The sequence below is a fragment of the Etheostoma spectabile genome, chromosome 7 (genome assembly GCF_008692095.1).
Source record: "Etheostoma spectabile isolate EspeVRDwgs_2016 chromosome 7, UIUC_Espe_1.0, whole genome shotgun sequence".
Lineage (NCBI taxonomy): Eukaryota > Metazoa > Chordata > Actinopteri > Perciformes > Percidae > Etheostoma > Etheostoma spectabile.
Window position 1 is genome coordinate 22721623 of NC_045739.1, and position 23720 is coordinate 22745342.

General features: G+C 42.2%; 2 protein-coding genes and 1 long non-coding RNA gene across 3 annotated transcripts in view; 2 read left to right on the forward strand and 1 right to left on the reverse strand.

Moving 5' to 3' along the window:
• The window catches only part of ap4b1 (adaptor related protein complex 4 subunit beta 1), a gene marked incomplete at its 5' end in the record, with an annotated part of 24155 nt that extends 12677 nt beyond the window's left edge, over positions 1-11478 (forward strand). The window contains 7 exon segments of the mRNA XM_032521652.1: positions 490-573; positions 746-924; positions 2376-2448; positions 2667-2894; positions 7270-7629; positions 9904-10029; positions 10244-11478. Coding sequence (XP_032377543.1) covers positions 490-573; positions 746-924; positions 2376-2448; positions 2667-2894; positions 7270-7629; positions 9904-10029; positions 10244-10755 — 1562 coding nt within the window. The 3' untranslated portion in view covers positions 10756-11478.
• A 5-nt stretch (positions 11479-11483) lies between these two features.
• The window catches only part of LOC116693236 (uncharacterized), an 18908-nt gene continuing 6671 nt past the window's right edge, over positions 11484-23720 (reverse strand). The window contains exon 3 of the long non-coding RNA XR_004332873.1: positions 11484-11497. This is a non-coding gene — a long non-coding RNA (uncharacterized LOC116693236). The remainder of the gene's footprint in view (positions 11498-23720) is intronic.
• On the forward strand, positions 11651-21617 carry zgc:101663 (alpha-1,3-mannosyl-glycoprotein 4-beta-N-acetylglucosaminyltransferase C). Its single transcript, XM_032522056.1, has 5 exons — positions 11651-11880; positions 14784-14879; positions 15358-15508; positions 17239-17493; positions 17777-21617. The coding sequence occupies exons 2-5, from the start codon at positions 14787-14789 to the stop codon at positions 18679-18681; spliced, it is 1404 nt and encodes a 467-aa protein (XP_032377947.1). The 5' UTR covers positions 11651-11880; positions 14784-14786; the 3' UTR covers positions 18682-21617.

Genomic DNA, 23720 nt, shown 5'->3' on the forward strand with positions numbered 1-23720 from the left:
ACTAGGGGCACAGGCTGTGCACCAAAATACAACAAACCAGGTTCCAGCCAATCACCGAAGAGATGGTTGGGGGTGGGGGTCAATGACAGTTACAGAAACATGGGGGGAGGGGCGAGCTTGCTCTGTTTTGTTTGGTATTTACTTGGAATTTCAACAGAAGTGACCATGCAGGAACTGCTAGTGCACATTTAAGTGACAAAAATCATAGTGTGTTCTCTAGCGCCACATAGTGGAAACACGAAGTGTTACCGGCAACCGGCTTTCCTCTATTGCCCCCGACGTGCAGGGAGGGCACGTTCATCGGCGCTTGCAGCTTAAATTTGAAATTCAAAGTCTTTGGGGTTCTTAAAACATAGGGGTTTTAAGGCAGAATATAAATATGTGTTATATTTAGAGTGCTATATAAATAACATTTTTAAGATCTTATCACCAAGTAGTGTGAGTAATTAAAGTCTCATGTGTGTGCTCTCCTGTGTGGGTTGGGTGCAGGTCGTATTGGACGGAGCTACAGCGACCAATGTCTGGAGATCCTTACTGGGCTGCTCGGGCTCAAACAGGAGAACATCACTTCTGGTAAAACTCGTTTTCCTGAAGAAATAGTTAGCATACATGTACTGAAGCCAGTGTTCAGCTGGATTTGTTTCAAACTGTCAGAAAGAAATTCCTTTTCATCCAGTTGGCACTTGTTTTTCCACATACATCCCTCTCACTCTTGTGTTTCCTCCCCCTCCTCCACTACACTCAGCGGTGGTGCAGACGATGCGAGACCTGGTCTGGGTGTGTCCTCAGTGTAGCGACACTGTATGTTTGGCTCTCGAGGGCTGCGAGGAGACGCTGCAGGATAGCCAGGTCAGACCAGAGCCGCTGCACTGTCCACATACTGCTTGGTCGTTACCATGTCATAACAGTCACATTCTTCACTCAGCTGAAAAAAGAACTCCTTTACAATTAAAATTCTGAATCTAAATCTTAATTACAACCCGCTTTAATGAAGTAAGTGTGAACACATACAGGGCATTTGATTCCGCCTTTTTGCCGCTCTCAAAGTATACACACAGAAAATGACATACGGCTAAAAACAAGGCTGAACAAGGTAAACTGAAACATTTTGATACTATGTACAGACATGCATGTACAGACATATACACATACACATAAATACACACACATGCAAATAAACTTCTCTATAAGAATTGTAAGCACTAAGACAATAGGGCACTGGGAAAGCAAATGGTGCCGGAATAAATACGTTCCTGTAATCAAAATACTACTTGGTAAAAGTATTATCAGCCAAATGTACTTCTCATTGAAGTTCTCTCAATGTAGTTCTCATTATGCAGAAGGCTTCCTTTTAGCTTCCTTTTATTTATATATATATCTGTACTATTTATAAAAATTGAACTACATGTTGGCGACGCACGTCACTCAGCCGTGGCTTGGTAGCGTTGCATTCCCCCCCGACTCATTTCCTGGTTCTGCTTCTCCATAAACAACATGAAATCAAGGAGAGGGTTCACTTCTCCTGCTACAGGTTTCCCACCTTGGTCAGGACGCACAGGGGAGACACTTAGTTTCTCTCATGATGACTCTAGAGTCACTACTCACTCCGAAGCTAATCACCCTCACTCTCTCACTCGCTCTACCACAGCACGCACACACACACACACACACAATGGCAGGCCTGATCGACGCACACACCAACCCACAAGTATAAACTTCGTGCCACTTACATTGGCTACGGCAAAATCTCTGCATGTACCCGCCCAGAACCATAAATAAAAAAATATCTGCTCTTAATGCAGAATTTTAGAATAATACATATTAGATTATTAGATTCTAATTATTGAAGCATTAGTGTGGTAATCACTTTGATGTCGCAGCTGATAAGGTGGGGCTAATTATGATTACTTCATACGCTGCAGGGCAGCTTGGAATAGGATTACATGAATAGTAAAGAAAAGAAAAGATAGATACTTAATTTGTGGTTATACTTTTTTATGTTACTAATTGAACAGCTTAAACACGAAAGCTGTATTTTTTTCCTCCTCCACCACTAGCCTTGCTTCTGTTTGTATACATTGAAACACAACTCGCATTTAGTTTAGTTTAACCATGACCTTTGTGGCACATTTTCATAGGCAAAACAAAGACAAACCAGACCAGACCAAGGTGTGTTAAAGGATTACATAACAATGGAAGTACAAGCATGGAAGTCTGTTTTTCTTCCTATTTGCACATAGAAAACACACCAAAGCTTTCCTCAATCTGTGTATGACTGGAGTTTTTGTCAAAATAGCAGGTTGCCATTCATAATAAATGTACAATTGATTCCAGGTGTGATAAATTACTCTTCACGATGGATTTCTTGCTTATAGAAGAAAATGAATGGCAGCTGGAGCCTTAACCCGACTCAGTGTGGTTGTGCCAGTGTTAGTTTGGTGACCTCAGGTATCTGCCGGCATAGCTCTGCCCAATTTGAACGTGTCCTGTGAAGTTTTTTTATTCAGTGGTTTTCACCAAAACACACACACACACACACACACATGTGTGTGTGTGTGTGTTGTGTGTGTGTTGTGTGTGTGTGTGTGTGTGTGTGTGTGTGTGTGTGTTCCAGGTTGAAGGAATCTGACGTTTGGGGTCAGTGTGAGGTGCTGAGGATCCTCCAGCGTACCAGCCTCAGTCGGAGGACGAGCTGTTTGACATCCTGTCCCTGCTGGAGCGTCCCTGGTCAGCCCCCACCCCCAGTCATGGGGCCACCCCTCAGCCTCTTCCTCAGTCGTCCGGCCTGCCGCTGTCAGCCTGGCGGCACTTGAGCGAGTACGCGCACCCTGTGGCCACCTGCGGCACGGCAGCGCATCCACGGAGATGGGGTCACGCCCTCTGCCAACATACAGGTCGGTGGGAGTGATTCAGGTTGAATAAAAGCAGAGTTCAACAGGGTTGCCCAATGGCCCTGGGCAAGTAAATATAACAACCTACTTGCCCAGTCTGGCATAACGTATCAATATAAATTAAAATATATTGTTTTTGGCCAAATTGGAGAATCCTTGATTTGAATGTGCTGTTGGCCAATAAAGAATTGAGTGTTTGAGTTGTGCTTGATGCTTTTGACTGGGTTTTATGACTTTTTTTTTTTGACATTTTAAGATGCTTTTATGTTTTTTGTCTTTTTATGACTTTTTCCCGATGCTTTTGACAATGTTGTTTTTTCAAAGATTGACATTGTTTTGTTGTTTTTTAACTTTTGTGTTTTTTTTTAACTTTTATATGATTTTTTTTCTGTGTTCTGTTTGTGTGCGCATGTGTGTGTGTTCATTCCTGCATCAATATTTTTCCCACGAGTCCATTTGTTTCTTGTCAGTGGAAGTCTTCTGTCAGATGGACGTGTGAATACATTTTGAGAAATAAGATGGTGTTCTTGTCTTTCTCTAGTTGCTGCTGCGTTCTCTCCCTGCTGATGGGGCGCACTACAAACGCTTCTTCTTGGTTATGCTGAGCGGCCTACATCAAGCAAAGGAAAATGCAGGTGATTGTCCTGTTTGACTGTTGGTGCTTTTGTCTTGCTTATGTGTGTTGTTCCACCACAGCTACTGTGAAAGTGTAAAAAACAACAACAAAAACAGGTTATGTTGACAGAGTGAAACTACAGTTAATAAATTATATTTCCCTGTAGGCCTGCATGATTCGGGAGAAAAAATGAATCACAGTTGTTTTGCTTAGATTGATATACAATCCTCTGCCCGCTTTTTTTTTTTTTACTATAACAAACAAATGGGCAGTACAAACAAGCAGATTATTATTAGACGCCCATAGCACATAGTCATCACCACAAGCCTGTAAACATAGAGGCTCCAATGAAGAAGGGAGAGCATTAAAACCAAAGCTTTTTTGCTTTTTTTTTAATCAAAGTCTTTTAAAAATGTAACCGTGAACAGGGGGAATTGAGATCGCGTTTTTGTAACGATTAATCGTGCAGGCCTATTTCCCTGTTTTAGACGATGTATGTAACCACATCCTCATTTAAAATGCAACAAAGAAGCTTTAAACAGAGGGAAGCTAGATTGCAGACAGAACACACCTACAGGTAGGCGTGTCACGGTCAGACATTTTTAAAATGAACTGTCATACAATAATTCGATTAACCATTTGTTTGTCTATTTCTGATCATTTCATGTTTTGATAGACCCAAATTCATGTGGTTAGTTAATGGCTGACCAGAAAGAGAGTGTAATTAATCTTCAAATAGTTTTCTGAAACCCTTTTCACCTCTCGCTTACCTTGTCCTGCAGGTTGTGTAGGCCGACCTAATGTACCAAAATGTGGTTCAAGACTGGTAATAACGTAGCTTCCTAGGGTCTTGAGCTATTCCTGAAAGGACAAACACTACTATATAACTGCATGTCTCAATCCAAAGCTTTTGTGAATCATGAAATTAGAAAAGCTGGATGAAAGCGACAACTCGAAACATAACTTTTGCCAGAGCTGTCAAACACACTGCTGCGCCTGAAGAGGAGACCACAGTACACACAGAGAGCCGTTTCGGCACCTCTCCGTCATCGTGTTGCTATGTGAGCAACGAATACAGTCTCACGAGCTGAAACAGGAACCTGCCCACGGCGCTTTTCTTGTTAAATATTATTTTTTGAGCATTTTTTTTCTCCATTTATTAGATAGTGACAGTGGGTGGAAATGAAAGGTGGGAGAGAGATGGGGGGGATGACACGCAGCAAAGGGCCGCAGGTCGGATTCGACCTACATGGGGCCTACATGGGGCGCATGCTCTTACTGAGTGAGCTAGAGGTCGCCCCCGCCCAACAGCTCTATGTTTCCATGATTTTGTTCTGACAGTGAAACCCTGGGCTGCTGAAGTAGCACATTATTTACCCAGCTGCAAACACTTCAGATGAACCCTTTTTTGTTGTAACATTGGCTGTAACAAATGCTCATATTGTCTTTTTGCTCTTTCCCCTTTCCATTATTGTTACATATTTTTTTGCCCATGTTATACGTTTACAAAGTGAAAAAGCCCAAAGCCCCCCCCCCCAAAGGGACTTACCATCTCCAACAGAAAATACAGTTCACCAACTGCTCAAACAGCTCTATTGTAGTCCAGGATTTACTTCTGTGACAAACGTGCGTCACTTTGTAACAACGTTATAATGCTCGCTAGCTGCTAGCATGGCACGCCCTCATACGCTGCTTCTGACTGGCTAGTAGTCCTTCCCTAGCTACTGCGCATGTGTGACCCCCAATAAAGATGGAACAGAAGTGAGATGCCTCACTCTGTAGCAAACCAGAGAGCTCAACACACAGGGTGAAAAGAGGAGCTTAGCAATGCGCAATATGACAAAATATGGTGTTTTTTGAAAATTAAACCATGTAAACCTTTTCTGAAAAACTTTAAATATAACTATGAGCCTGAAATAGCATTATATGAACACTTTAAGATCCCTTGATTGTGGAATTAAATAACGCTAAATAATGGCAAACAGACAATATTACACACACATCACACCCACACTGCTCACTTTTGACACGTCATTCCCATACTAAAATACTTTAAGAAAAACACATTTAACCATGATAAAACAATACTAGAAAAAAAATAGAAATATAGGGACCTGTGATCACCTCACAGCAGCTTTTAGGCACGTTCTGTTTGCTAGCAGATGGCGTTGGGGGCGGGACTTAAATGTGCTCCTTCTCTAAAGAATATTCAATCCAAGAATGTTTTCATTTAGCACCCTTTTATGACTGTGTTTAATCTATTATATGTTGTTGTTGTTTTACTTCATTTCATTACCCTTTCAGAAAACACACTCACAAATGTATACTCAGGGGGGGTCCTGGACATCCCATCAGCCATTTGTCGGCAATGAAGTTTTCCTAACTGGAACTGTAGTGCAATTCTAAATGGCTGGTGCACCCCCTTTAACATGCAGTGATATCCACACAGTTTCTACCCTGTACTGCCAGAAGCTACTTAAAATAATAAAGCCAGTACTGTTGTGTTTGCAGGTGCTGGTGGAGCTGGTGAATGATGAGAATGTAGCAATGATTCGGATGAGTCGAAAGGATACTGCACTGATGTCAACTCTGACACTGCCCAGGCTGCGATCTCAGCTATAGGTAAACACACACACACACACACACACAGGGTCATAACATCATGGCACAGTGTCTTGTTTACAAGACAACACTTCCAAGCAGTCACTTTTTTATATCCTGTTTGTCTTCTAGCTCGCAGTAACACCCTTATACTCACAAACATCTGTGTAATATCCTGATTTGTTTACACTAATAGGATGACTCTTTTATCCTCCGTGTTTAACACCGTATAACTCAGGCGGATTATGAGTCAGATTACATGTTTCTGCGGAATATGGCCACCAAATGGTGCTTGTCCCGTCTACTTTACTCACTTATTGCATATGTCAACATTATTGTCTTAAACGCATGTTGAACCATAACTAGAGGGGATGAGGAAAATAATCAGCACCATCAGAGTGACACAGTGTGGTATTCTCAATTGCAAATGGATAGTCAATAGCTCGAACGATGTCATGTGAAAACATGCCATTTTAAGCCCTTAACAAGTATGGAACTTGTTTTCAAATCCTTTAGAGTATTTTTTGTAGTATTCCAGAGGACTCAAGAGATCCTTCTCGAATGGGTCAGCAATGTCAAGACTGTCATGATGCCAAATTGCAAAGTTTTTATGTTTTTGTGAAACAGTATTGACGTGGCGAGGCAGAAAATTTGATGTTCCGTATCTATCAATCAATCAATTACCTTTTTAATTAAATTTGTCAGACACTGGTTGCCCCCATTACAGTGTCGACGAGCAGAGAAATCAATAAACACACAAACAAGCAATTATATTATAACGCTGAGTAGAAAGGATTGAAGGGATACAGGTCTACAACTACACGTCCTTATTGACTCATGGTCATAGCGCCCACTACTGAAAACAGGAAGTCAGCTTTAAAGGTGCACTATGAGTTCCTGCATGGTTTCAGTTTGATTTAATTTTTGTCTTAATCGGAGGCATCTCTCCTTGATCCGCCAGCTGCCTGCCCCCTGAAACACGCTGAAAAAACCCTGTGTCTCGGGAGACAACACAGGGGTCGTTAACGTCAAAACAAACCTAGGGGCACAGGCTGTGCACCAAAATACAACAAACCAGGTCAGCAATCACGAAGAGATGGTTGAGCGTCGGTGGGGGTGTGTGTGTGTGTGTGTGTGTGTGTGTGTGTGTGTGTGTGTGAGAAAGAGAAAAAGACATGAGGTTGTTAATACTCCTGTGTTTTCCAGAGGAGGAGACGGACATGTGCGTGCGTGACCAGGCGCTTCTCTACTACCGCCTGTTGCATTGTGGGATAGAAGAGACACGAAAGGTCCTCCAGGGTCGGAGGTCAGACCCTTCCCTGGGTGTTCTGATTGGCCGCCCCGCGGAGCCCATCAGCCAGTGGGCATGCAGCTTTAACACTCTGGAGCCTCTGAGGCAGAGCGGCGTGGAGACAGAGGCAGCCAGCAGAGGAAGCCCTGAACATGTGACCTTTGACCCCAAGCCTAACACTGACCTCTCAGACACACTGGACTGTAGGCAAACAGAGACGCTTCTTTCAGGTGGGTGAAGACATTCAAATCTTTCTGTAGAGTGTTTCAAACCGAGGCAAGCCCTGCACCTTCACTACAGCTGCTTGTACTTGAGTCTTTCTACTTTCTACCATTACTCCACTACATTTCAGAGAGAAGTACAGTACGTTTTACTCCACTACATTACTCTAAAAGCTATAGTTACTTTACAAATCAACATTTTTGCACAGTAAACACATTATTATAAATTAAGCTACTCAACAATATACAGCCTACTTGTACGGCTGCAATGATAAGCCGATTAAACCCAGAACTGTTTGGATTGTTTCCAGTTTCTAAAATGTATGTTGTAATGTAGGATTTTTCCACATTGAGTACTTTTACCTTTAATACTTTAGGTACACATTCCTGATGACACTAGTGGCGGTTTTCCACTGCGTGGTATCTACTCGACTCGCCTCGGCTCTACTCGCTTTTTTTTGGTTTTCATTACAAAAAAAAGTCCCTGGGACCTGCTACCAGGTACTTTTTTTAGTACTACCTCAGTCGAGGTTCCAAGCGAGCCGAGGCGAACCAAAAGGTGACGTGGTTACCTGCAGACTGCTGGTTGGTCGGAGAGAATCGTCACTTATGACCGCGTTGTTAGCAAACAAGAGTGCGGAGTGTGTGTCCAGAACAAACGGACATTTAAACAAATCTAGCCCGACACCGACAGATTATCCACTCTCTGCCTATTCTCACTTTTCAACTGTTCGGCTACTAGCGCTCATGTCTTTCCAATATTGCACACTGTTACTTAAAAAAACAAGACAATATATATAACAAAAGTTTTTATTTAGCTTTTCAAAGTAGCGCATCAAACCCTCCCAAACATCCCGTTCTCTTCCTCTGCACCCTGTGACAGTGTCATGACAGTCTGGCTTTGAATTTCCGGAGAAACCGGATCCAGGTGACACGTTCGTCCAATCAGCTGCCGGTTTTCATTTTTGGGCGACAATACAGAATAAGTGTGTTTTGAAGTGTGCAAGTAGGCAGTTTTGAAGGTTTGAGACACCGCCTGGAGCTCAGCCAACCACACCCGTAAAATCTGCTCTACTTCAGTCCTCCAGTGATCCCTCTATGAAAGGATGTTATAGATCATTTGTTTGTGTGCAAAAATACAATTACAGATAAACCAAAAGGAAGAATATATTGTAGCGCCCTTACAAACATTTTCTGTTTCCTGGTCTGTTTTTTCTATCTTTTTTCATCCAGCATGTCACTCAGCAACATTATCCTTTGTGACAAAATGTGTCATGTCAGCTCAGCCTAACCGAAAGGCGCTAGCATGTCCCGCAGGCTCTGCAGTATAGGTGTGGGATGTTTCTGAGCACTTGTAGAGCAGCTAGTGTCTGGATTAATGGACTCCAGGATGATGCAAACGCCCCTTTGCTATATAAGCAAAACAAGTATCTGTGTCTTTGCATTTGAAGGTGGAACACAGAATGTGACTATTCAGGTTGTTTTGCATATAACGCCTGCTTTACAAAAAGCAGAGCAGGGGGAATAGGAGGAGCAGGCTCTTTAGGTATCTCATCCACATGTTGCTCATATTTTTAAGAAAATAAATGGTAAGGACTGAGCCTTTGTACATGGGGCGCATGCTCAACCGGGAGAGCTATTTGATGCCCCAGTTGCAGTAAGGAATAAAAAGAACTCATTACTAAAATACTCAACCCACAGTGTGGTAATCCTCTGTTACAAGTTAAAGTCCTGCATTCAAAACTGTACTCAAATAAAATTACACAAGTGTGAGCATCAAAATATACTTGTAGAAGTAGTAGAAAAGTAGAAGCAATCATTTTGCAGAATGTCCCATTGCAGAATTTCTGCTTATTGTACTTAAATTCACATTCTGTTTTTTCACACATGTATGTAAACCTGCTGCCCACTGTCACACCAGATGTAGGATTATTATTATTATTATTATTATTATTATTATTATTATTATTATTATTATAGGAACTGATTGGGTTACATTACACAGTTGTGGTATTTTGGTCCATTTGGACAGAGAAAGTGTTTTTCCCCAAGGTTAATGTCCTTTTCTGGGAATGCAGTGCCATTTATAACCACAAATCTCTTCCTCTGGCACTGCTCCTAACTCCCTATCCCCCTCCCACTTCAACCATATCCTTCTCTCTGTCCACCATTTGGCTCCCTGCTGCTGCATTCTTATCCTCTCTTTCTTTTTTCCCCTTCTTTCCTTTCCTCCCTCCCTGCATCCTCCCGTTCCTCCTCTCCTTTCTTCCATGTCTTCTCCAGACTCCTCTGCCGATGTCTTGGCTTCGACGGTTGCAGGCCCCCTCAGTTTGTCGCTGTCGCCGACTCTCAGCCCGGAGGAGTTTGAGCGTCTTTGGCTGCAGCGACAGCCTTTGCATGCAGAGCAAGGTGATTAAATGGAAGGGGATTGTCTCCTTCCGAAATCTTCTCCCTCATGGGTTAGGAATAGTGGTTGACAGGAGCAAACAGGCCTTCAGTTAAAACTGTAACACTGGTGTGAGATCTGTACTAAAGTACAAATTTGATGCAACATGTAAATATTTTCTGTAGGAGACTTCTACTTGATTTTGTCTGACTTGGCTCCTTGTTTTGTTGCGGCTAGGTGCAGACAATCTGGAAGAAAAGGAGGATACTTTGTGCTTGGAAGAACACATCCTATGCCCCGCGATACCTCACTGTTCACCACAAAGCCTTCAGGCTGCGATGCAGCTGGTCAACATCCAGACGATGGCCTTCACGCCACCGCACACGCTTCCCTGGAGAGTCTACCTGTACACACACACCCAGCACGCACACTCTGGAGACACACCCCGCAGCACGCTCATAGTCGGGGAGCTGCTGTGCACCGGAGAGGCTAATCAGAGGCTAGGAGTGGTAAACAGAGGCGTGGGTGATGGTGATGGAGACGTGGTGAAGGGCAGAGAAGAGGAGCAGGTGAAACCGGTGGAGGAAGCCACAGCTGATGGGCGGAGCGGGAGAGAGTCTGTGAGAAATTATGGAGAGAAGATAATAAAAGTGACTCTTAAGCAGCAACCAAGGGATGACAGAGCTCTCAAGGGGTTCCTCTCCATCCTTACGACTGTACTGCACACATTGTCCTCAGAGAGGGATTAAATATGCAACACACACACACACACACACACACATACTTACTGTTTCTTTAAGAATATTCCCACTGAGCGCATTCATTCCCTGACCATAACTGTAAAATAGCCCCTAGCAATGGTAAATATGCCCTCACTTTGCAAAGGCCTGTAAAATGAATAAATTAAAAATTATATAAATTAATTTACACTTGTGCTTTTCACCTTGCACATTTTAAATATCGGCTGAAACAAATGACGCAAGAGTGGAGTCTTTACTGGAGTAAAACATGATTTATCAAGACCACAGTCAGTTGGTTAACTTCAGCAGAGGACCATTAATCTCTTCAGTTTGCTGTTTTCTCACAGTCATAGCAAGTGGATTAAAGAATAGTTTGGGTTAGGTAAGCGTTTGGCCGGGTGGAGTCACTCACTGAGGCATTTTCAGCTTCTCTAGTTTCCTAGTATGGGACTGAGATAAAAATAATGTTTACAGACAAACATGCCCCGATGGAGGAAACCACTTTACATATTCACAGGAAGTAGAGCTGAACAAGAGCCCTGCAACTTATTGTGGATTTTATTTTTTACCGCAGGGAGCTGTTGGCAGAGGCTCCCAGAGGTCTGGTTTTACCCTTTAATGTGTTTGACCAATTTTAGTGTAGAGGCTGTCATGATAACACCAGGCCGAAGGGAAACGCAAATACAAACTCATGAACTGACTTAAAATAATAAAACATTTGGATTCCTCCTGCATTTTTATGAGTGTGTGTCTATTTTAGTAAGTCATAGGTCCGTTGCTACATGCCAATCATCCGTGCAATGACTAGGTTGGTTTCTCGCAGGCAGGCGGTTGGAAACCGTTCAACATTGACGACACACCTGCTTCGTTTAGAAAGCCACGGCCACCTGGCCACACCACGGCGTGCGCACACCAAAAGAAGATACAGCAGGATTTAATACGGAGAGGATGTGGTAAAACTAGCCGGTAATGTCACTGTCAGCGTCATATTCTCCTTTCCGGTGATGCCTTTTTTTTTTTTTTTTTTTTAATCTTATTGTGCCTTATGTCCTGTAAGCACAGTTCAATGAGTAGCCTGTAACCCGCCGACTGCCACGGCCAGACGCCGGGCTGAAGCGAACCGGCTCGAGGGAGGTGAGTGGGACACAAGTTTCTATATTAACAGCAACGACGTGACGCACGAGACATTTAGCCAACTTAAGTTTTTTATTTGGTTACTTTTGCTCGGAGGTGTGACGTTACCTACGTTTTATCAGTATCTGTCCATGTAGCTATAGTCATTATGAAATGTATGGCTACTCCGTTACTATGTTTCATACTATCGCGAGCCAGGCTGCTTTTGGTGTGTAAACGGTAACGTTTAACGAAACGTTAACTACTATCTAGCTACTATCTAACAACCTGTTAGTTTGGTTCGCGGTTAACAAACCACGGTTAAGTTAAGACAGCAGTCGGAACCGTGCTTCATTTTAACAAAATCACTTACGTTAGATAACTTTAGGAGCCTATTATTACCTAACGTCAACGGTAATACTTATTATAATTAATATTAATAGCATATGGATATTGGTTCTCCGTAAGTTGATAACTTTGTGTACCGTTATCTTCCACGATACTAGCAAAGGTATATTCATTAAATCAATGTGTGGCTATCTCTCGCTTAAAGACGTCACTGTTGGACTAGCTACAGTTTTATTGTGGCCACGTTAGCTTCAGTGTGGATGTACTGAATGGATTTGCTGTATTAAACTCTCCTTATGACCTTTTAACAAGCAGGCACGTGGTCAACAGTAATTATTGTTATCAGCAGAAGCCTCGACATACTCGACAAAACAGAGACAGTGTTCTTTCGAAAATCTCAATAAGCCTGAGAAAATCTTATCATGGAAGGAAGTTGACGAGACAAACTATCTAGGGCTCAAATGATCTGGTTTGAGATTCTTTAGTAAAGGGACTCTGGCGATAGGTGGTGCTGCCACACCCTCCGCACCCCTACACAGTAGGCTACGTCTAAACGCAGCTAAACATAACTCAAAGCCCCTCCATTCACTTCCGTTTGTTCACTGTTTACACAGTTTCCTTTTTTAAATTCAAACGCCCTCTTATCTATTTCAGATTATTTTCGGCAACAGAGCCATAATCCCAGGGAAGCTAGAGAGGAAAGAAACACGCATAGCTGCCCACAAATTGTGATTAAAAACAATATTTTACTAAATGTCCTCTGACGGATGATCTCAAGGCAAGGCAAGGCAGCTTTATGTGTAGAGCACATTTCAGCAACAGGGCAATTCAAAGTGCTTTACATAAAACCCGGTAAACAGATAAAAAACAAATCATAAAACAGATAAAACACGAGTGGAAACTTGAGACTACCTTCACACTGATCAGTCAATGTTAGTGCTACCTTTCATGAAAACACAAGTGTCCTAAGCATTAAAAACCGACAAAACACATGAATAGACAGTTAAAAATAAAAACATTAATACTAATATAGAAAAACTCAACTGTATGCTGGGATATCATTATAATGGTGTACATTTACTCTAATAGGACCATTTGCAGGGATGCTGATCGCTTGTATTTCATAAATTATAATACAGATGTCAACTCTGTTGGACCTTACTATATCTACAGCGTCTGATACGTAATGTGAGTAAGAGCGTGTACAAGTATTAGGCCCATAGGCAACACAGGGAGCTGCTTGTTTAAATACGTTATTAGGCCCTTCCCCAATAGGTGTTCAACATCCGATTTTCACTTTAAAATATGAGAGTTTTTGTCGGTATTTTCAGTAACAATTACCTCCTTTTTATTTATTTTGGGTGAAAACGTCTTTATTAAAATTTTAAACTTGAAACAATTTTTTTTTTAATGGAAATATGTGTAAAAAGTCTCCCTTTTTTGAAATTAAACACAGCTGTTCGTCTCCTGTTTGAACAAAAGTATTAGAAGGAGAGAAAGCAGCAAGTTCTTTAGAAGAGGAAAAAAGTGCAGAACATTGACTGCTCCTGTATGTTCCTTTTTTGACACACACACACACACACACACACACACACACACACACACACACACACACACACACAAAATAACTAATGTCAGCTCTTGGGTGCATTCATTTTCAATATCTCAGATAAGCAAATTAATGTACATCGTATGATAACCATCAATTTTCACACCAAGGGATTAAACTGGTATACTGCTGAAACTTCTCCAGTCAAACGATACCTGCATTCAATCCTTTTTGTACCAAATCTAGAAAAAATAAATTGCTATCTGAATCTAATGTGATGTGTGATTGGCCCAGTGATGCAGTAGCTACAACTCTTAGTCTGTCCAGGGCTGTTGATTATGGAAACATTCATATTCACACTTATTTCGGTCAACATTGAACTCCGGATTATTTAACAAGATTAGTCACTGACCGTTGGAAAGAGGTTGCATTTATTGAAATTAAAAAATGGTTAAATCAAATCAACAGTGAAAACACCTTGAACTGTGACGTGTGCCTTAACACTTGTTGTTGAAGACAAAATAAGAGTTTCCTTGTCAAATGTCATGTGCAAAATAATCTTTTTGTGGTTGTTAGGAGCCCAACCTAACCAAAAAATGTGATTAATTGCACAACCCTAGTCCGTGGTGTGGTGAAGCAGGGGTATCGAAGTAGAAATAAAGGTGTCAGTATCCCTTTAAGGATACGGTTATTGGTACTGGTAGCCTATTGAATGTTTTAATTTTTCAAAATGATACTCAGCTCACCCCTGCTGCAACGCTTTTCAACACACCATCCACAAACCTGTTGCGGTGTCTGAGCTTTCTGAAACATTTATTACCTATTTGATGAATTATTTACTGTTTGTGCTGACTGAGTTACACTGTGTGTGTGTGTGTGTGTGTGTGTGTGTGTGTGTGTGTGTGTGTGTGTGTGTGTGTGTGTGTGTGTGTGTGTGTGTGTGTGTGTGTGTGTGTGTGTGTGTGTGTGTGTGTGTGTGTGTGTGTGTGTGTGTGTGTGTGTGTGTGTGTGTGTGTGTGTGTGTTAGGAAATGCGACGACATTCTAAGAAGAATGTTGTTTTGGCAGTGCTGCTCATCATCGGAGGATTATATTTCATTAGCCATTCGAACTTCCTTATTGCTGTGAGTACACACACACACACAATGAAAAGCTTTGTTTGCTGATTATATCTTTCCCTGCTCTTAAACTCTGTTTTACACCATCTCTCAGAGAAACCTTAACAAAAAGTCAGAGACTTTCTTTGATGAGTCACATTAATCTGTTTTATTATTATTTCCACAAATGTCCTCCACCTTTTTAAACACTTCATCTGGAAAGAAGTAGAATCTTTCGAAGAGTGATCAACTCATACCAATGTTGTGCTGGGTGAAGCGACATAACGTCTGCTTAAAACACTCTTAACTGGCATTTTAAACCAGGCTAACACAAATGGAAACTGCTTTCACAAAAAAAAAAAAATTCTCTACAAAGCACAAAGGTTTCACTTTGTTTAAACATGTGTATGAAAAACTGTATTAAACTGTGATTTTTTATTTTTTTTTGATAACAAAAACATTTAAGCATATTCTAATCAACCGATCAATGGGATTGTTTTCGCAGGGCCCAGCAAGGCCACAGGAACCAATCCCAAATGAGTTAAGTTGGCAAGCGGAGAGGTTGGTTAGTAAGGAGTCCTGGGTGGAACGGGGAGACTACCTGCCTCTCAATGTGTCCTATCAGCTACTGGCTGGAGCTCCATCCACTCAACAGAGTGAGTGACACACATTGTCTGTCCCTTTTTATTTATTATAAAGGTGAAAGCTGAGTAATCTGGTCCTTGTTACCTGAACTGGTGGGGAGCCACCCTAGCTTAGGGGTTAAGACACACAACACGCTATTAGCTGGTGATGGACAGTGTGTGTGTGCTTTGTTGTTTGCTAAGGTGAGTCAGCTGAGGACATTTTGCTAGCTAGCATGCTGTTAGCTAGTTATGGTGATAGCTGGCAGCGTTGCAGTGAATATGACTTGCTTTATAGAGCATGTGGGTGAAGGTAAAGAGGGGAGTGGTTCTGGGAGGCGTGGCCGTCTCACTCATTTGAGAATAGCTCAAGTTCTGCTGCAATGTGTTATCACCTGGCAGAGCGCTGTTGATTTAACACAGGGCTGATTTTGAATAAGGAAATGTAGATTTAAGGCCTGCCTGAGTAAGTAGTTTAGTATCTACTCTTTGCATGGGTGGGAGTAGTGGGCACATTAGGTAAGGGTTAGTGAAGGGTGTCACGTGTCAGAGGGTCCAATAGATTTAAGACAGGCTCATACCCACTGCAGGGCCTAAAATAGATCAGATTATGACTTCAAGAATATTGTCTCAATTTAGACTTGCTTTTGGGCTCCACAGCCCTCTCCACAATATGGATCTCTTTCTACCCCCTAGCCAGGCCCGGGGTGGGTAATCGGGAGAATTCCTGGTGGGACGCTTCACTTTTGGGCCGCTCGAGGATTTGTTTTGTTGACATTTGTCACGTTAGTCTATCTCCTCTAAAAATAGGCTACACACGTTCCATGCTGACACCGCAGCCTCTGTATGGGTTGTACCATGTGAGGGGGTTCTTTCCTTCCGAATAGCATTAGTTGGGTAAGTCCATAGCCTGTCTTTTTCCAAAAGGTTTTCCCATATAGGCTACCGATAGGGAGGATGATTGGAGGAAGAGGCCAGAAGGGGCTGAAAAAGCCAAGTTGTAAAAAAAGGATGCTGCCAAATGTGCCAACCCATCTGGCCCTGCCCCGAGCTGAAATGGCCTTCGTATTATGGCAGAAGTCGGGCCTTTGTTAAACAAAGTTTTCTCTACACTAATAATGCCTTCTGAAGCTTTAGTGAACTTTGTGAAAAATGTAACCTACAAAAATCCCATCTATTTCCATACTTCGAGGTCTCCTTCCAGTGCCCGGACATTTCCACGAATCAGAAAGACCTCATCTCAGAAATGTACTCCTTACCTTTCCAATTTACAAAACTGACTTTTGTTCAAATGAAGAGATTGGGAAAGTGAACTCGGCAAAGTCATTGATGGGGATTTATGGAAAAGATGCATGTCAGTCTGAGTAAATTATAGCACTTCTTGCTCCAGGCTCAATCTGATACAATTTTAGGTTGTATATCGCATATCTCCAAACTTTCCTAGATATACTGTATCCCTAAGTCACTGGTAACTGTAGTAGGTGCCACATGTCACCAGACCTGAAAAGCCTGTTATGTTTTTTTAAAATCCTCCTTTGTGTCTTCCCTGCAACTGCGTGGAGGAGGGGTGGGTAAACATGCACAGAAGGCTTGTATCATGTGGATGCCAACAGTTTTTGTTCTGGGGGTGACAGAGACTACGCACTATAGCTTTATGGTCAGGACATGTTTTAACATTAGGGCTGGGCTTCCATAGGAACAGTCATCTAACAGATTGATGTTGTTGAATGACATTTCTACTTTCCTGTCCTGACGTGTTTCAGGGTATTTATCAGTTGGATTATCATCGGTGAAGAGGAAGAAGGGCAGCTATCTAATCCCCACCTTGCAGTCCCTCTTCTCCCAGTCCTCTCCTGAAGAACGCTCCTCCATGGTGGTGGTAGTGCTGCTAGCAGATTTCGATGTCAGCTGGAGAGTCACTACAGTGAGGGAGATCAAAACTGCATTTGCCTCGGAGCTAGAACAGGGCCAGCTGGTGGTCCTCCATGTTCCTCAGGATGTTTACCCTCCTGTTACAGGTGTAGTGCACACGCCTAGTCTTATATTAGGGTTGGGTATCGTTTTTGTTTTTTTCCCGATACAGGTGCTAAAACGATACTTGTAAAACGGAGCTGGTGTCTGAACCAATACCGCAATGGGGCACCTTAGTCTGCGTTGTCATTCAGTCCGATATCGGTTGTTTAGGAACCGGTGCCATACCCAATCCTAGCTTTAACTAGATTGCAAATTCATTCCCATCCACCTCGTGAGGTTTTTGTCAATGCTGTGATACTGATGCACGTCACTCCGGTTCTCATACAGGTCTGAAAAGGAACTACAACGATGCTCCAGAAAGGGTAACGTTCCGCTCCAAGCAGAACCTGGACTACGCCTTCCTGATCCACTACTGTGCCAGCCTTGGTCAATTCTACCTCCAACTGGAGGACGATGTCTCTTCCGCAAAAAATTTCCTTTCCACCATCAGGAGGCGCGTTGAGGAGCAAGAGGCGAAGAAGACCACCTGGGCAATGCTGGAGTTCTCGGCCCTCGGCTACATCGGCAAACTCCACAAATCGGCTCATCTTCCTGTCCTGGCCCGCTTTCTCTTCCTCTTCTACCAGGAAATGCCCTGTGACTGGCTGATGACGCGCTTCCGAGACTTGATGACCCAGAAAGAGACAATCATCTTCAAGCCCTCACTGTTCCAGCACATGGGGACTTTCTCCTCGTTCCAAGGGACATACAACAAGCTGAAGGACAAGGACTTTGAGGAGGGTTTCTATACCAATCCTATAGCTGAGGTTTATTCTGATATGTCGACGTACAAGAAACAATTCCCCAAACTGGCCTGGGAACCTGGCGAGGGATTTTTCTGGGGGCGCTCCCCGGAAAAAGGAAACCACCTGACTGTGGTGTTCACAGACCCGACAGTCGTGACGGGTATGTATGTCGAAACAGGGTCAGGGGGCAAAGACCTCCTAGAGTCGGCTCACGTGCAGCTAGGCCACGACGTGATTACCACAGAGAAAGAGGAGAAGAGTTGTAAAGAGTTCCAGACAGTGGGGACGTTAGAGAATGGGAAGTTTGAGATGCAGGACATGGACAAACAGTATGGCTCTGCCTCTTCCTGTCTGAGGATACAAGTCACAGCTGCACAGAAGGATTGGGTGATCATCAAGAAAATCAGGATCTCAACAAAGCCGAGTACGCCTCCACGCCAAGCCTAGGAGGGAAATTGTTCTCCCTGCGGCCGATGAATGAATTGTCTTTGTTTGATCTGCAGGACGTTGTATGCAGGCTGGACATGTGACTTTAGTGCCTTGTTCAATAGTTTCATCAACAACACAAAAATCCAGGTCTTAACGCCACTGTGTGAAGCTACTGTAAATGATCATGTCTGATTAAGCTTTGTGATAACTTCTTGTCTTTTCAACCTGAGGGGATTTGCAAAGATAAAAGTGCATTCATCTATAGGAAAGCAGCTGCAAGGGCCAGATGTATAAACAGTGTGTACGCACAAAACCATGCACATGCCTTTTCCCACACATATTTATTATGGAAAAATATGTAACTCCCGTGTACCATACCACTGTGTGTACACCCTTTTTTATAGAGTAAGCCAGGTGGGATATGTTGAAGTGGAAATGAAAAATAATGTGAGACATAGAATGTAAAAAAGATCCAAACAGACAATTTCACAAGGCTTCCATTTCTAATTATTCTTTTTTTGCTGTACACACAAACACACACACACACACACACACCTGTTTGTTGCAGCAACACACACTTAATTTGTTCAACATTTTTCCCATTTGTTTTTTTTAAATTATATCATAAGACATTCTGTAAACAGTTATTAACTAAATAATTGTTAGCTATATAATTGCTATTTATGAGCCTCTGATGAGAATTGAGGCATCACTGCTGATGATAGTTTATGTGTAGTGATTAGTGAACAACACTGGGGATGCTATAAATAGCTGCAGCTGTGCATAACTGTTGTGCGTAAGGATGGCTGCTCTGGCTTCATGGGAAGGATCTTGCAAACGAGACTATAAGACGAGAATGATTATTTTGCAATCGTTCTGGTTTCCTGGCTTGCGGTTTAGGCTTCCAGGGGCTTCAAGGGTCCGGCTTTAGAGCGCCAGACCCAGAGAAACCATGCAATTCCTGTCAATCTTCAGGTATCTCTTGGGTTCCTTGCAAACGGGGACATTTCAGAAGGAGCTGGCGGACAGGTCTGGAATATCTCAGTCAACATTAAGCCGTGTCATGTCCATCTTGTTTCTCACTAGCTAACAAGCTGCAGAGCCACTCCCTGGGATTGGCGCCTTTGTTGGAGGATTCCCCTGTCCGGATTGATCGGGCGTTTTCAGACTGGCTCCAATCAGTTTTTGATCTCTGATGTGTCCAGTCCAGTCCACCAATCCCACGGCTGTGATGTGCATTCATGTTGATTTGTAATGACATCCAGGACTCCCAGCGGGGACTGCTGGGATTTTCATTGAACAGTTCACCACTGTGCTTCTTAGGGACGTTGTTAAATGGGATGCTGTGTATTTGAACCTTGGGTTTACGCTTGAAAAGCTGAACTAGTTTTGGGACTGGGCAGGGATTCGTTTATTCTTGTGTGTTTTGCATTTTCCTTTTCTTTGTTCTCAAATCGACAGTTGTCGCTCCTTTAATTAAAGGTGCACTAAGACTAAACGATATTGTGTTTAGCATCGACATCGCGATGTGCGCATGCGCGATGGTCACATCGATGTTGACGTTAAAACGTTTATGCTGCTTGATAGAAAAGTTGAACTTTTAAGTGATTATTACCGTCCGACCCTTCCCCTTTTAAGACAAGTAGCCATGTGGGCAGCGTGTGTATGTGACGTTAGTCCGACGGGGTGTGTTATGGCAATTAAGTCTCCGTGTGTAGAAAAGTACCGAAGGCTTCTGCTGACGCAGTGATGCGCATAGTTTTGACGAGTAGCCTGTGAAGCTACAGCAGTCAATGTTTTATGTTCGCTGCAAATATAAACTAAATCACCTGATTAATGCAACATAATCACAACGCCATTTCCCCCCGCAGAAAGCTGCTACCAGCGTCTAAACTAATGTAGTTCCTAAAGAAACAAGCAAAAGCTGCTACCAGCCATCTAAAGCTAATGTATTTAGCCCAAAACAAGCAAAGCTGCTACCAGCCAGGCTAAAGCTAATGTAGTTAGCCTAAAGAAACAAGCAGAAAGCTGCTACCAGCCAGCTAAAGCTAATGTAGTTAGCCTAAAAACAGCGAAAGCTGCTACCAGCCAGGCTAAAGCTAATGTTTTAGCCCAAGAAACAAGCAGAAAGCTGCCCACCAGGCTAAAGTAATGTAGTTAGCCCAAGAAAACAAGCAGAAGCTGCTACCAGCCAGGCTAAAGCTAATGTAGTTAGCCCAAAGAAACAAGCAGAAAGCTGCTACCAGCCAGGCTAAAGCTAATGTAGTTAGCCCAAAGAAACAAGGGGTCCGTCCGTCCCAACTAACGTTACGGTTCGGAGCCGCGACACTGGAAACGTAACACTAATCTACTACAAAAGTCTGTGTCTGTGTCTGATCTTACGTAATTTCCACTGATTCAACTGTTCTTGGAAACACAGAGCTTGTTGCTAGCGTGCGTGACGTGCAGGTCTGATCAATATATCAAACTAACGAGCCGGCTCCGCTAGTCGACCACAACCTGGAGTTTAGAGGAAGCGACATGCAGTCATTGTCATTGATTATGATATGAATACAATGGTGTCACGCTAGTCAACCAGCGTATTTCTACCTATTTTCCCTCCAAAATCACTTCAGAAGAGTAACGTTTTCAACGCAGTAGTCAAGAATAATTTATTATTTCCAAATAGAGCTATTTATGTCATCTTTTAAAAATTACTTTTTCTTTTTTCATATCGCAATATATAATCGCAGGGGGGAAAAATATCGCAATGTCAGATTTTTCCATTATCGTGCAGGCCTAAGGTGCGCTATGATTTCCAGCTTGGTTTCAGCGCGATTTCATTGTCTCCTATCTAGTCATCTGTCCTTGATCCGCTAGCTGCCCGCCCCCTGAATCCACCGTGAAAAAGCCCGGTCTCAGGAGACCACACAGGGGTCGTAAACGTCAAACAAACACCAGGGACACAGGATAGGTACCGAAAAACAACAAGCCACGTTCCAGCCAATCACAGACAAGATGGCTGGGGGAGGGGGTGGCGGTTAGCGACAGCAAGTCCATTGCGGAAGCATGGGGAGGAGGGGCGAGCTTGCGCTGTTTTGTTTTAAATTTACTTGAAATGTCAACAGAAGTGACGTCATGCAGTAACTCATAGTGCACCTTTAGTATATATATAGATGAGCAGGTATTTGTTTAGCTTGTATTTTTTTTGGGTTTTTCATGAGCTTCACAACTCCAGTGTTTTTGGGTTTTTTGGTTACTGGTCTAGCGCCGTCCCCTGCTGTTCTCCTCAAGTGCCATTTTCAAAGTCAAAGTCTGCTTTATTGTCAATTTCTTCACATGTCAAAACAAACAAAGAGATCGAAATTAAATTTTTTTAACCAATTAGGTCCACAGACAAACATAACATTCAAGTAAACAATATAAAAAGTAAAAATAAGGAGACATATACAATGAGGAAAATAAGAGCAGCAAAACCAATTGATTGATCTGCGTTGTTGTATTTGTTTTGTCGCTTGCTTGCAGTGGTCCTTTTGACAATAAATGGCCATCTACGCCTGGTTACACCAGCTTCATTTATCCAAAGTGTAAATGTTATACATTTATAAGAAAATGCATTATGTATCTGTCTGACTACTTGTGATTGCTCTATTATAGTTGTTGCATTGTTGAAGGTCACTGAGGCCTGAGAATTTCATTGCCAGCGATTACATCTGTAATTGCTGTGCACGTGACACAAAACCTTCACCCCACATACTCGAAGTTATTCGTATTGTCCATTGTTTCTAAATGTTGACTTGAATAGGAACTTGTGGTTTTACAACATGAGAGTCATTGAGTCAGGGCCATGTGTTGCTAATGACTACGCGGCTCAAAGTGTGGAAGCCAGGGTCAGACTGTATGAGGAAACGTCCCTAATCAGAACACACTCGTTACCGTGACCGCACCTAGAGCTCTGCAGTGTTCAGGACTTTGTTCATGCCCCTTCTTTGATTAAAAAAACTACGATTGCATTTATGTGCTCTTTAAAAACTGCACATTAAGGTAAACTTGTTGAAGTCAGAGGTGGAAAAGAGTACAAACATATTCAAATTAAGTAAAATTATGATTACTTTTACTTCAGTAAAATTAACCGGTATAAAAATCTACTCAAGTAGAAGTTGAAAGTAGTTTATTTAAATAGTACTAATTGAGTAAAAGTTAGTTACTTTTTTAACAGCGAGTGGAGATATACTTTTTTGAAATTTATACCTGTATAAATATCTTATTTATACTAATTTAATTAAATCACATTCTTTTGAGATTTGTTAATAGGCACAGAGCCAAAAAAGTTTAAAAAAATAAAAAAAGCAACAAAAAAACATATTGACGAGTTTGTTGACAGATACTTTGCCAAAACAACTCTGTAATGGGTTTGGTTTAAAAAGTAGCAAAGTACAATGCTCCAAACAAAACATACTTAAGTAAAATTAAAATTAATTTTTTTTAAAAACTACTCTTTAAAGGAAAAGTACATTTAAAAAAAACTACTTAATTAAAGTAATGTAAGTAATTGTAATTTGTTACTTTCCACCTCTGGTTAAAGTCTGTGTGAAGAGACACTACATGTTCCAAGTTGTAATCAATGTGTTCTTCTTTATTCCTGCCAGATAGTATGAAGGTACAGATTGTTTTTCTTTTTTAAATGGGGCACATTATGCTGCAGAAATGTTGCTAAACCTGTCCCAGCATCCTGTATGAGATGGCGCCAGACCAAACCACTGACAAATACACAATATCTGCGGTTAACTCTTGCTTCCACTGAGGCGACAACCATTGCTTAAAGGTGCCCTGCCACACAAAATTGTTTTTACTCGCCATTTTATGAAATATGTCAGGTCCATATGTGTTTGTCTTATTTGGTGAATGTGAAAATGATCTGCTACCTCATCGGTCAGCTCTAGCCACTGAAAAGAAATAAGAGGAGAAATCAGGCCAATCACAAAAAACGCCTAGGCTCATTACTATTCATGAGCTTGCCCAGTTGCACTGGATAAAGCATGTCGATAGCCAGGCTCTCATTGGCTAGCTGTTAGCCA